This window comes from Heterodontus francisci, chromosome 22 (genome assembly GCF_036365525.1).
Source record: "Heterodontus francisci isolate sHetFra1 chromosome 22, sHetFra1.hap1, whole genome shotgun sequence".
NCBI classification, from domain to species: Eukaryota; Metazoa; Chordata; class Chondrichthyes; order Heterodontiformes; family Heterodontidae; genus Heterodontus; species Heterodontus francisci.
In genome coordinates this window covers 71,178,051-71,192,521 of record NC_090392.1, presented here as the reverse complement: position 1 = coordinate 71,192,521, position 14,471 = coordinate 71,178,051, and the positions used below count along the sequence as shown (strand labels likewise).

Below are 14,471 nucleotides of genomic sequence, written 5' to 3'. Positions count from 1 at the left end.
ATGTTAGCTGACTATTCTACCATGAAGAGCAGCACCGTGTGAGCCCAATCCTTTTTACTCCACAGCCATACCTACACAGGATAGTGGTCAAGAATGGGAAGAAAGGTTGTATTTTGTTTTGCGCCTACCCGAGTTCAGGGACAATGTCAAACTGGAGCACCCCTCCTGACTCAGACTTAAGATAAGGAGCCAGAGAGTAGATGAGTTTTTTTAATGTAGCAAGTTATGATGATCTGAAATGCACTACCTGAATGGGTAGTGGAAGCAGAGTCAATGCTAACTTTCAAAAGGAAACTGGATATATACTTGAATAGGAAAAATTTGCAGGGCAATCGGGAGAGAACAGGATGTGAAAATAATTGGATACCTTTCAAATAGCCAGCACTGACTCAATGGGCCGAATGGTCTCCTTCTGTGTTGTATAATTCTATTCAACTGTAAATTCCCTGGCTGCAATGAGCACAGGTCTGGGATTGAATATATGAACATTCCTGACTTTTTTTTTTCTTCATTTTTCCGTTAATTTTCTTATTGACACTGAGACGAAGATTGAGCACAAGGAGCAATGCAGCTGACCTGTTGGTTAAAGGTTGCAATCAGATCAATAATATATCTTAACCCTGGCCTGATAACAATGCTCTCTAGTGCATCAGTGTGACTATTTCCTTTTCTGCTCTTGAGGCCTCCCTGAGAGAGATTGAGGCCTGTGTATGTTGATCTGACACCTTAACAACCACCTGTCACCCTCTGCCCTGACCCCAGTGGTCATTCACAGTGGTATTCCCAGTCCTGCCAGCTTGTCCACCTTTGGGCAGAGCGGAAGGGGACAGGGGACGTATATCGGCACTTATCCAAGCCAAGTGTGACTTCTTAAAAAGTTAAACCTCCCACTTTGCATACTGCACTGACGTCTGTTGTCCTGGGTTCGCTGTCCCTCCCCACCCCACCCCCCCCCCCCCCCCAACTCCCCAAAATTCCATTGCCATGACAACATTGGACCCAAGGAACATAGCACCAATTCCTCAGGCAGCATTGCTAAGCTGTTCATGACGGTAAATGCGGCAGAGATATTTCCATCGTTAGTATTTCAGTGGGTGTATGTAGTGCCCATCATCACTTAAAGCAGAAAAAAATGGAATTGGTAGCAGAGGGATTTCTCACAGCTGGCCAGAAGCTGCTGGAAAATCTGGGCCTTACTGTTAGCATAGAATTAGGAGCTGTTTTGCACTGTTATTCTTCAGTTGCACATTTCGATGAACCCTTGGGGAGGGTCAACAGGTTTTGAGGCTGCACCACTGACTGGGATTGATTGGTCTGATGGGCCTCTCTTGTGCTAACCGCTATATCTTTTCACAATCCAGGGAAGCTGTTCACTGTAGGGAACAATCCATCCTTGGGGAGTGTTGATTCAGAATACGACATGGGATTGATACACAGCGAGCTCAGTATTCTAGAGGACATGCCATCCCTGAAGGAGGTTGTACTTGTCAACCAACCTGTGGCACGGATGACCCCGCCGCTGATTGGCATCAGGCCACCAAACCCGGCAATGGAGGCGCTGACATCCCAGAAACGCGAGGTGAACAACCGGTCACCAGTCAGCTTCCGGGAAGGTCGAAGAGCTTCTGATACATCTTTAACACAAGGTGACTACCTACTGTGCTCCTGTTATCTTCTGCACATGTGTCTGAGTGCTATGCCAATAATAGTAGCTACACCATGGCAGTGTGAAGCTCCCTCGTGCAGCATCTGTGGTGATGGACTGATCTATTGGGTCTCACTTACTTGCAGTGAGTAGGAGAGGCCTAAATATCATCACAGATGAAGGAGTATGCTGCCCATCTTGCCTGTACTGCCATAGAAACAGCATCTAATTGCTGCCTGAATGACCCCAGAGCTATAGCCTCCAATACCCTCGCCGAAGGACCATTCCAGATATCCATCATTGTGTGTGAAGAAATGCCCCAGACACCAGTCCTGAACTGACCAGATAATACTTGTGTCCCCTTGTCTCATGGTCATAGATTAGCTTGAAATAGTGCTCAGATTAATCCTTTGCACTCCATCTAGTTTCTTGGTATGCGGTCCTTACTACTTACATCATCCGCAATTATCATAGGGGAGGTGGTGGCGTAGTGGTAATGTCACTGGACTGGTAATGGGTTTGAGGCTGCACCACTGACTGGGATTGATTGGTCTGATGGACCTCTCTTGTGCTAACCACTATATCTTTTCCCAATCCAGGGAAGCTGTTCACTGTAGGGAACAATCCATCCTTGGGGAGAACCATGGGTTCGAATCCCACCTTGGCAGATGGTGAAATTTGAATTCAATTAATAAATCATGATTTTGGTTTTGAAAAGCTAGTCTAATGTGACCATGAAACTATCGCTGAGTGTTTTAAAAACTGCTGTCTTTGTCTGGCCTGCATTTGACTCCAGACCCACAGCAATGTGGTTGACTCTTAAATGTCCTCTGAAATCTCACAAACGAATAAAAAGAAAAAAGCTGCCTATATCAAGCATATTTCCCTGTGGAAATTCCAGGTGTGTACTTTTTCAATCAGTTTGGAATCTGCTTCCTTACATTTGATCTGAGACAGAAGCAGGGATGATATGATGAACCTGTGTAAGATATTGGGGTTGGAGTATTGTGCAGGTTAGGACATCCTGTTTTATGGCCATGGGAAAGGTGCAACATGGATTCACTTGGATAATACCAGGAGCAAAAGGATAAGGGATTGGATGTGGAAAACCTAGGCTTGTACTCTGTGGAGCAGAGTAGATTTGGCAGAGGTCAAATAGACGTGTACAATATTGGGAAAAGGTTTGTGAAGGTAAATAGAGAAAAATTATTTCCACTGGTTGGTGAATCATTAAATTGAAAATTAGAGCCAGACGTTTCAGGAGTGCAATTAGGAAACACTTCACACACAAAAGGATGGTTGAAGTTTGGAACTCTCTTCCACAAATGGCAATTGATGCTCGATCAGTTGGTAATTTTGAATCTGAGGTAGATAGATTTTTGCTAGCGAAAGGGTATTAAGTGATATGGGACAAAGGCAGGTATATGGTGTTCGGTCACTGATCAGCCATGATCTTATTGAATGGTGGAACAGGCTCAAGCAGCTAAATGGCCGACTCATATTCCTGTGTTCCAATGAAAGGTCATAAACTTAGGATTAGTACCAGAAGCAGAAAGTGGGGGGCGGGGGTCAGTAGAGTTTTTTTGAATGCAAGGAGTTACAAGGATACAGCATACATTACTACAGATCAAGCTGATCGCAACATTTGCTCAATAAACATCGATTGTCATAAAAACCCATCTGTTTCACTGATGTCCTTAAGGGACGGAAATCTGCCGTCCTTACCCGGTCTGGCCTACATGTGAGTCCAGACCCATAGCAACGTGGTTGACTCTTAACTGTCCTCTGAATGGCCTAGCAAGCCACTCTGGTGTCAAAGGCTATTAGGGATGGGCAACAAATGCTGGCCTTGCTAGTGACGCCCACATCCCATGAAAAAATTAAAAAAACTTGAATAAAAATATAAAAGGATACCTTGAAGATAGCTCTTTCTAAGAGCCAGCAGAGTCAGGCTGGGCTGAATGGGCTCCTTCACTGTTGCCTCATTCTATGAGGTAAAGAACAGAAAAAATAAACTAGAATAGAAAATGTGGAGCTGGTACTAACAAGGTCACTGCTGGCCTCCTTCTGTGCTTAAATGTCTACGATTCCTCATTCCTATTTGCCCAATGGTACTCTCAGTCCAGCAACAGAATTTATGTGATTGTATCTTTGACTTAGAAACAGTGACTATTTGACAAGTGGTTAAATTATCGTTTCCATACAGATTCTTTTGCACTGGCCCAGATTTTTCTGTCGGCAGCAAAGCTGACCTTGAAGAAGCTGCACACAAAGATCTAGCGATCTCTGTGGTGTGGATTTCACCTTTCCCAACATTAGTTTCATTCTGGCCCCAACTATAGAGGATCTCTGGCATCCAGCAACAGTGATGTCATCCAACATGCTAAGCAGCCAATCACAGTGAAGAAGTCTCACAGACAGCAAACCAAGCAGTTTTTTATCATTCACTTTTTATTAAATTTTACAGAGTGCAGTCAAGGTTGGGACATACTCATGGGAAGCTGAAATATCATGAACAAATTTTTAAAATAATTGTTTAGCAGTAATTGTGACTTAGTGCACCATTTAAAAACCCAGTTACACCTCATCCAACAAGGCTCAACTTTTTTGGTGGTTTTTAAATAATGAGATTAGAGTGTGAAAAGTGGAAGTTCACGTCAGATCAGTGATTTTTAATTGATTTCCACCTGCAAGAATTTCATGCTCCACATGAACCTCTTCCCACACTTCCTCATCTAACCCCATCAACATATCCTTCTATTTGTTTCTCTGTTTAGCTAGTTTCCTCTTTAAATTCACCTCAACTACTCCTTGTGAGTTCCACATTCTAACCACTCTCCGGGTAGAAATTTCTCCCAAATTCCCTAATGGATTTATTAGTGGCTGTCTTATATTTATGGCCCCTAATTCTGGTTTTGCCCTCAAGTGAAAACATCTTCTTTATGTCTACCGTATTATAACTGAGGGAAAGTCTAATTTGTGGTTTGTGGTGAGATGAAATGTCAGGCATTTCCTCCTTCTTACTGTCCACTTAGATGCAAATTTGATTCCAATTCCTAAATAACACCAACTCTTTCTTGACTACAGTTAGTTTATGTAGCATATTATTGCATTATGAAGCACTTTGTACGTAGCAAATTACTTTGAACTGGGTTGAAGAAGGCAAATGGAGCAGCTTTTTTCACAAATGAACGGCGATATTTTTCTGCTGGTGTTGGTTGTTTCCAGGTTATCAGAAGCACTCCCTCCTCTCCTTTAGGATGGTGACACAGAACCTTTATTACCTAAGCATCAGAACGGGCAGTGTTTAATTATCTCCAACAATACATATCCCACTGGAGTCTTAGTATGACTTGTGTGTGCTCAAGTCCTGGAGTAAGCTTTGAACCTGCAGTCTTCTGATTCAGAGTCAAGAGTGCTGTCAACTGAGCTATGCTGATCGAATGTTTTTCTGACAAAATAACTTGATCAGACTTGCTCTGAGGAATTTACGCTTGTATCATTAATATGCACCCAAAACATTGCATGTTGTACAGCCAGTTAGTTGTTTTAGAGAAGTGCAGTTTGCAAAAGTACAACAGAAGAAGTGTTGAAAATAGAAAACCACGTGTAAAAGGTGACTGGGTCAGTGGTTTGAACTGAAACAGGGTGCTTTTAACAGGAACAAGTGGGGAGGGGCTAAGATAAAATGTATTATTAATGAGAACTTTATCGCTTCACAGAGTGAGACTGATTTTTTTAGAAGGCATTATATTTTCCCCCTTGTTGAAAAATGTAGGTTTGGTTCAGTTGGTAACACCTCTGCTGCTTCTTCATAACGTTCAGTGGGGGGATGTCTTACTGTGGTATATGGAACTATATTGTCATTCCCTCCCTCTAGGGCAAAGTACCTGGCATCTATTTGGTTCCTTGTAGTAGCACGGCAGAGATTCTGAACTGAACCACAGAGAGGCAATCTCTGGGCCATGATGAGAGTCGTTTTCTTTTATTGGATTTGAAGCACTTATTGTTGTACTTTCTACATCTTGCTATCCCCCTCTCAACCTGTGTAGAGGATGGCAACTGACTTCCATTTCTTTGATTAGGTATTGTAGCCTTCCGTCAGCATCTTCAAAATCTAGCCAGAACTAAAGGAATTCTGGAGCTCAACAAGGTACAGATGTTGTATGAACAGATGGGCTCTGATGAGGATCCTGATGCATTACCTGCAACACATTTGCAAGGTCTCCTCACCGACCACCATCAGGTAAACCTTCTTACCAGTATGTATTATGGTTATTAGAGGACATAAGGAGATGTGAGATTCAGTATTTTTCTAATGACTGGGCTGACCTGTTAACTCAAGAGAAACCAGGAGTCGGATATGGTCCATCCCATGACTCCTCATCTTCTGAGGTTCTTGTAGCAGTTGATTCATTAATTAATAGAAGGTTAAATGAAGATCTTGAAATAGGAACAAGTCCAATTGGGAGATGGTTCCAGTCCCATCACTGTGGAACATTCTCGTGCTGTCGCCTGCTCTCACTTATGTGGGCTTCTCACCAAAGCTGGGAAGAAACACTTCACCGAGTTGTCATCATGTGTGGTACAATTATTAGTTTCTCTGTATGACCTTCCAGAAAAGTGAGGTGGGAGGTTTTGAATTATTGAGGTGTAGCACCCTCCTGTGTCTTACATCCCCCCCCCCCCCACCACCCCAAACAAACAACACTCTGCCTCTATTCCACTGGCTCTGTTTTTACATCCCTGCAGATGGAGCATCTCTCCGTTGACTCCCTTTATCATTTTTGCGACAGAGCCATCAGCCAAGTTGGCTCCACTGACTAGAACTCTACCCCAAACCTGCTGAGCTTCTACCTCCCTCTCAACCTTAAAGAGCCTTCTCCCTACCCATGTCTTCCAAATACATTTTTGATCCCCTCTCATAAACCTTCAACGTAGTCTCACCATCCGCCTTCTCCTTTGCGGAGTGGACCGAGCTATTTTTTTCTGTGTTACAGGCACTATGCCAGCTGTTGTTGCAGCAAACCTAAACACTACATGCCCATTAAACCATCGCCTTGCACTTTTGATTGAACTTATCCATGTAATGCTGTAACAGTAAATTAAATGGTGCATCATTAACCAGATTGTGCAGAACAAAAGTCACTACTATTTCTTTTATTGTAGGTCGAGACTTCTCATCAGCAAGAAAATGTAGCATTATTCCCTAACGGAGTCCATCCACACTTGCTGTCGCGACGCCAGAGCCTAGAAACACACTATTTGCAACACCGATTGCCGGTACAGTGTTTTTTCTCGAATTTTAATTGCAAGGCAACACATTTTGCTAAAAAAAACAAAACCTGGTAAAAGATTTTGGATGCATATGTTCAGAAACGAACAGTAGTCAGTGCTTCCTGTGGATGAGGTGGCCATTCCTCCTTGGTGCTCCAAACATGATCTAGGAGCTGTATCGAAAATCCATGCAATTTTGAACATGTATTAGAACTCTTGTGAAGCAATATGTGTCTGTCAACAACTCTAAAGTACTAATGCGCTGCTCCCCAACTCCCCAAATGGTGTTCACCATTACTACTGTCCTCACTGACCTACATTGGCCAAAATTTTCCAACTGTTATCCTGGTTTTAGCTGTCCAGTTAGTGCCAGGCAGGCAGAGTTAAATATGGCTCTTCAACGTTAAAGAATTTGAACACCTAGTGGATGCAGCGGTCAGTATAACATGATTCTTACACAAAACTCACAGAAAGAGATTGAAGTCTTCTGAAGCACTGCAGTAACAATTGCGAAGCCTTAAATTTGGGCTGTTCTGTATCCAGCATTGCAATTCAAAATGTGAAGTGACATAGGAGCAACAGCTGGGGCCTGGGACAAAGGCTATTTGTCAGCCTTTGAACAGTAATATACCGTTTAAACGTTCAAATCTTTTTTTATTCATGAAGCTTCATTCGGTTCTCACTTTTCGGCCATTCATCTCCCCAGTGGTTGTGTCCCTTTGATCCAAATCTGGGTGTCGGGCAAGAAACCTGAGTCTCAGGACTGAAAAGGGCTGTGTTTTGTAAGAATATAGATGTTAGCCCCTGATAGCATCGGCACAAGGGAGCCCGGTATATTGAAAATTAAACAGTAAACCACAATCGGAAGCTCCCTGTCAAGTTGAAGTGAACTGTTCTCCTGTTCCACTCCCACCGCGGCCCCCGCCAATCCTTCAACGGAACAAAAGCAACAAATCGCACAGACCGAAAGCTCACGAAAGGAACATCTACTGACTGTTTCTTTGAATTAGCTGTGGGAACTCAGCAAGTGTGGGATTACAGTCTACTGTGCCTGTTGCCAGGAGCACTGGAGTTATTTTACTTGACGTATTGCCAAACCCATGTCGAGCATGGCTCAACATTTTAGTGTCACTTGGCCTGTAAACGTGAAAGGAAATCTATAAGCTTTATAATCAATACATAGATTTTAAAAACCTTTGAAATGAGAGAGAGTTATTTTGGCTTAGGTAGAAAAATAGGGTCTTGTCTTTTTATTTACTCTACATTTAATCAGAATGTTAAGATTATTCCAGTGATAATCACTACATTACATGCATACTTGAGTATTTTGTAATAAGATGTGCATAATCAATTTTTTTTTTTTAAACGGTTTAACCCATCACAGGGTGTCTTCAACCCTCAATGGTCCCACTGTCATCTCTGTGATTCTGAGGCAGTGTGTGGAAATGTGGTATCTGTTCTTAAAATGCGCAGAAGGCCTCTTGTGAGTTGGATCTTTTAAAAGACAAACACAAAAATTAGGTCAATAGGGTCTCGTACTGTAATATTATTTCAATTAATAATTATTTCCTTGTAAATGTCTGACATGACGTTAGTCAGGAATCTCTAATGATGTAATTTAAAATTCTCATCCTTGTGTTCCAGTCCTTCCATGGCCTCGCCCCTCAAGCCCTACAACCCTCCTAGATCTTGCATTCTTCCAAATCAGGCCTATTGTGCAACTGCAATTTCCTACCGCATCCCCAACCCCTCACCCATTGTTGGCAGCCGTGCCTTCAGCTACCAAGGCTCAAGGCTCCTAAATCTTTCTACCACTCTCTCCTCCTTTAAGACATTATTTTTTTTTAAACTACCTCCACCTGACCTAATATTTCCTTATCTGGCTCAGTGTCAAATTTTGTTTGATAACGTTCCTCTCCTGCGAAGCGCCTTGGGACGATCTTGCTACTTTAAAGGCGCTATATAAATCCAAGTTATTGTTGTAATCAAGATACCATACTACTACCTTTTACAGAACCCAAGCTTATTGAATAAAGCACAAAACAGCTGTCCAATGTATTGCAAAGAAACACCCAGGAGTCTGGAGCAGCAACTACAGGAACACAGGTGAGACCCAGTAACATTATAATTCAAAGAAGAATCCCATGTCAAAAGTTCAAACTCCTAGCCTAAACATCAAGTGTTTCCTTCACTCATCATATCTGGAAAGCTGTGAAAGCCTCCTAACGTGCCCAGAGTAAAGCCAGGGCCCTCTGAGTGTGCCCTCTGATGATGACTGGATTCTTGGCATCTTTAGTTTGCTAAAGTTTGTCACGTTTGCTTCATGAGCTGTGGCTTCATTCTAAACCTGTAATCTTCCATTTCAGGTTACAACAGAAACGTCTGATTCTCCACAAACAATCACAACTCCAGGCTTATTTTAACCAGATGCATATTGCAGAAGGTTCATATTCGCAGCAAACGCAGCAGATGCCCATACCTCATCCCGAAGCACAGCAGCAGCAATTCAGCATGGCCCAACCTCTAAGCCCAGTGCTGGAGCCCTCCGAACAGATGCAGTGTGACCCATTCCTCAGCCAGCACTACAAGCTTCAGTTATCACTGCAACAAATGTCGCCAGTTCAGCAACCAACGCAGCCTCCACTTCAGTCCCAAGTTCACCTCGAGCAGCAGCAACAAATCCTGCAGTATCCTTACCAGCCCTGTGACATAGTAGGAGCCACACCTCCAGAGCCCAGCTACCCAGAACACTGTCCGTATACTCTCAACCAAACCCCACAGGCTGCCTTGGCTTTGTCCGAAAGTCAGGCAAGCAGTGTTGTCTCTGACTCGCCAACGACCTACAAGAACATAACCATCCCTGAACTACCGGGACTTTTTGACTGTGAGATGATGGAGACCGTTGATGCCCAACACGGAGGCTATGTCCTTGTGAACTGACTTCAGTCTTTTTATTTTTTTCAGTGTTATTTCACCGAGAAAGAAGGGATGAAGAGAAGAGAAAAAAAGGAAGTCAATTTAGTTTGTATATTCAAGAAAACACTAAAATTGATGACTTTTCCTTCTTAAAGTATAGTGGGGAGAGTTAAAATCAACAATGTAGAATTGGCTTGGGTCAGTTCTCATTTGTTGTCGCAGCTGTGGTATGGTACTGTTGGCCCTTGTGTATTGGTGCTGAGAAGAATGAAAGAGGCAGGAGAGGCAACTCGTAAGGAGTAAATGCACTTTCCTAAAGATGGTACCAACCAGACAATAAGCACATAACACTAAATAGGAAGGGGACAGAAGCAGAATAGAGTGTAATATTTCTGACAACACAGCAATATGTCAACAGAAAAACTGGAGTTGAAGAGCTTTGAAATTCATGAGAATGGTTTTGCCATCCAAATTAGAAGTTCTCATTTAATCCATTGAACACCCACTCACCTCCCACAATCCCTGGTCAACGCCATCAACTTGAACTGTCTGGGGAATGTAATGCTTTCAATTGAGACCCCCAGGGAGAAGAGTCGATCTTGATCTGAAGTCTGGACATTGTGAACATCAAGATTACTGAAAGCAATGCTTGACACTTACATTTCACACCAGAGGATGTTGCTAGGTTACATTTAGCACTGGGAAGGACAAAATCTGGAAATTTAAAAGAAAATAATTTTTGAAAGTGCCTCCTACAGGGGCATTTTAGCTGTGCACACCTCTGGTTTCTGGGGTGGTCATTAATGTGTTGGTAGTTGTTCAGTGTTTGCTTTTCAAAGAATAACTCATTGTAATTTTGAATTTCAGATATGAGTTGCTGGTTGTTTATTAAAAGCTTTGTACACTTTACCTAGGGTTTTAGAAGTTATATGAGAAATAAGCTTTTGAAACAAAAACTGTTGTGTGAAGTGTGATAGTGCTGTGCCTTTTGCTTTTAATTTAAGAAAAAGAAACACATTTCTGGAAAACAGTTTGGAAAAACAATGCCCCATTTATACTGGCAAGTTAACCAAAGTCACTTCAGAGTAAATACTTCTGGTTCCACTATGTGGAGCCTAGGCCAATGTTTTGCTCTGTGTTCCTTTTTAAGTCGATCTATATGTAAAGAGTAAAAAGCAATATTTATTAAATATTTTGAAATGACGATTGTACCGTACATGTACCGTGATGGATGTTTTGTGCACTGTCGGAATAATTTGATCTTTTCTTTCCTCATTGTTAAAATATTATACAGTCAGGGATTGATGGTGAAGCACTGATCTGGGTAGGCGGTTAGACTAGACGGGCCTACCATTACAAGCAGTGGAAAGGAACTGCTGGATTCCACACACTCTCAAAGCTGCCAGTTTATGGTGTTGGATCAGCACTTCACCATGAAGTGTTAGCAATGTTGAAATTGCCATGTAGAAAATTGTACCTCAACATTTTTCCCCGTACCTTGTGATAAATGCCTCAGCAAGCAGAAGGTTTGGCATGCACAGTGAGGGATGCATGCCTCCAGTGTGTATCACATATGCTGCGATTGTATTTTGTTTGTGACATTGCAGTGAGTCAGATGGTCAAGAGCCACAGCAGTGGTGCCAACTCTGCCAAGTTTCCAATTTCACCACAAAGCAGGGCCGTTGCCAAGTTTAAAATCAGTACTTCTGTTAATGTTGCAACACACCCAAAGGCATTGTCCTGCTTTTGCTGCTTTTTTTTTGTTGCTGTATTTTTCTTGTCCCATTTTCATTCCTGCTCACATCCATGTAGGATGGCTGGTAAATAATAGTCTGTCTGCCTTCGCAGTGCCCAACGCCAGAGCAGTTTCATGGCAGTGTCCATCTAAGGATTGAAATGTACAAAGAATTAGTCTTCCTTTCCCCTACCCCCACCCCTACACAATTACATTTCATACCTAGATGAAACTTGGCATGCAGGGTTTTATTTCGGACAAGGTTAATTTTAAGAGGTAGTTTTCTGTCCTCCTTTGGAACTTTCTCTCTTATGTACAAAGCATGCACCCTTTCCCATACAGAGGAGCAGACAGTGCTTCTTCCAGGGTCTGTACCACTGCTACTTTATGGTCAGTAGCGCACGAGAGTGGAATCAATTGATAGCATTCTCCCTCCTTAAAGGGGAAACTTTTCCTCCATTCTGTCCTCCCCAGGATGGACCAGCTGAAACCAAACAAAAGCCAGCTTCCATTTTCCAGCCCCTCAACACTGGCAGATAGACAGAGGTTTTGATCCTACTTCTATTTAAAAGAAAATTACAGTTCAAAAAACGTACGCAAAGTTCTTCAATTTAATATGCCTCCTTTGATTTTCGGTTGCATTTTCTTTTAAAAAGAAAATCTGAGTCTGGAAATTCCACTAAGCAATATTAACATCCAAATGCTTAATGTATTTGAATACGTTTCCTCCATCTGTTGTTTTAACATAAGTGTTATTCCCGGTAAAAGAGAAATGTTATATGAATACATCAGTTTCTAGGTCTTAACAAGCATGTCTCTCCTACCCTCCACCGAGTACTTTGAGCTCAGGAAACTGTGCTGATGCAGTGAGAATTATTCCGCAAGGTTTTTAATTGTGATTTTCTTTTTAAATTCTCCCCTGAAGCATTATTTTTCCACTGCCCTAGTGTTGCACATCTTTACTCAGTTGGAGGTAGGACTCCAGTCCCTGATGTCACTTCATATACCTCTGGAGCCAGGTTTAGGGGATGTCTGGCTGCACTCTGAGGGGACCTGTCGGAATGTGAGTGCTTTCTCTTGCCTTCTCTCTCAATGAGTACTCACTATCTCAGTGTAAACCCACAAGCTGTCCCACATTACACTGCAGCACTAGTACACTGTTTCCTCAGAGTACATATAAGAAAGAGCCCCATGTTCAAGACTGAAAACTGAACAGAAGATCCACATGCAGTGTGCGCGTAATCTCTTTTTACAATTCCTTCTCCTGAATGTGGGCCGAGATCACTGGATACCATTCCCCAGGGATTGGCTGGTTCCTCAGTCAAGTCACCATTCCTCATGTGCAGGCCCACACAACATTGACAGCTGATCCCTGTGCTAATCTCACCCAGTATCCACACCAGCACATTAGATAGCAGGCAAGAGTGAGGACCCAGCCTGACACTGCAGAGACCCAGAGGTCAACTGGACCAGTCCAGCTGCTATCTGGACTGGTGAGCTTTAACTCAGCCCAGAGTGGATATCAAGGCTTGGATCATTGGCTCTTGCATGGTTTAGTCCTGCAATGCACAGTGCCTTTACCTACTAGGCCAATGGAGAAGCTTGTGCATAATCTCTTTATATATAAGTAACTATACGCTAAGTGGGAGCTGGCTTTGGCTGTCAAAGACTGGTCTTTGAGAATGGTGAAACACTATGGGGGTGAAATTGGATACGGGCAGGAGACGGGTCACATAATGAGCAGCAATGTGATTCTATCTGTTCTGTGCCCCCGACCTTGTTCAATTAAACCCCTCTCCTTGTATTTAGGCTGCCAAATAATCAAGGGGATGTTCGTGGGAACAGAAAGCTACACTTCAAGACCAGAATGAGCCAATCCATGAATTTACCCACAATCTACCATGTTTCTTTCTTTCTCACCTATTGATAACAATGAGACAACACAAACTCGGTGTAATAATCTTTTCTTGTGATGACTTTGATTTTACTTACATTGTCTGTTTTTTGTAAAAACAAAAAAAGTCTTCTGTCCAATTTCTGAATTTGATGTATAAAAAAAAGTGTATTTTTACCTTTATAATCTTTTAATACAATTACGTGCTTTGAAGAGACTTTGGTGCAACATATAAGGGGGTAAAAGTAAACACGGAGATAAGTGCAATACGTGTGGTACATAGGATGCATTCTGTTAAATAGTTGATGCTTCAGAAATGCACTAGTTCTATATGCTCTTGATGTATGTAAAAGCTGCTTTTTTTTACAATTTGGTAATTAAACAATAGTGTTTTGTTTCTACGATAAAGAAGTGTAATATACATTACGGACCTTGTGAAGAAAATTACACGCTATGGTTACAGAACTGTGTATTATAGTTGTGTGATGCTGCCTTTGTTTTTTGTCTGTGTTACTCGAAAGGAGAGAGCCGGCAGTCTTCAGTACCTCAAGAGTAAGTTTTCGTACGATTGTGAAATAATGAGAATGACGTTTTTTGAATTATTCGGCAGACTTCTGTCCCAGACTGCTGGAGAAGATGCTGCTGAAATTATGGCAGTTTGATAAGCAATCTTTGTACTGTTAACCAAAGGATAATTTAAATAGGTAATTTACTTCAAGGATCTAACTGAATACAGTTCATGTATTGGTCCAAATCCCCAGTTTGATTGAATCGAGAATAAAGGCTGTAGTGTTTTGAGCAATAGCACTGAGTGATTGTTTTATATAGTCACGTGGAGCGAATGGTCACATTTCTTGTCCTGCCTTGAGTTTTCTCTCACATTTCCTCAACTCTCCTCAAAGCGTTGATCTGTAATGGTGCACTGTTCCACAATCACAGGCAGCCATCACCCAAGGGGCAACTCTTAATACCTGAGCCAAGACAGTGTGTTAGCTATTTGTCAC

The 14,471-nt window shown here is 42.3% G+C and overlaps 1 protein-coding gene across 4 annotated transcripts in view; it reads left to right on the top strand.

The window, feature by feature from the left end:
- Window positions 1–14,271, top strand: part of sik2a (salt-inducible kinase 2a) — a 131,997-nt gene extending 117,726 nt beyond the window's left edge. For 2 of the 4 annotated variants that reach the window (XM_068053990.1, XM_068053989.1), the window contains 5 exons: window positions 1,362–1,646; window positions 5,731–5,891; window positions 6,815–6,928; window positions 8,937–9,028; window positions 9,289–14,271. In XM_068053990.1, the coding sequence (XP_067910091.1) occupies window positions 1,362–1,646; window positions 5,731–5,891; window positions 6,815–6,928; window positions 8,937–9,028; window positions 9,289–9,862 (1,226 nt within the window). In that variant the 3' untranslated portion in view covers window positions 9,863–14,271. The remainder of the gene's footprint in view (window positions 1–1,361; window positions 1,647–5,730; window positions 5,892–6,814; window positions 6,929–8,936; window positions 9,029–9,288) is intronic. The other 2 variants (XM_068053991.1, XM_068053992.1) reach the window with 2 other exon arrangements.
- Window positions 14,272–14,471: the final 200 nt, after the last annotated feature.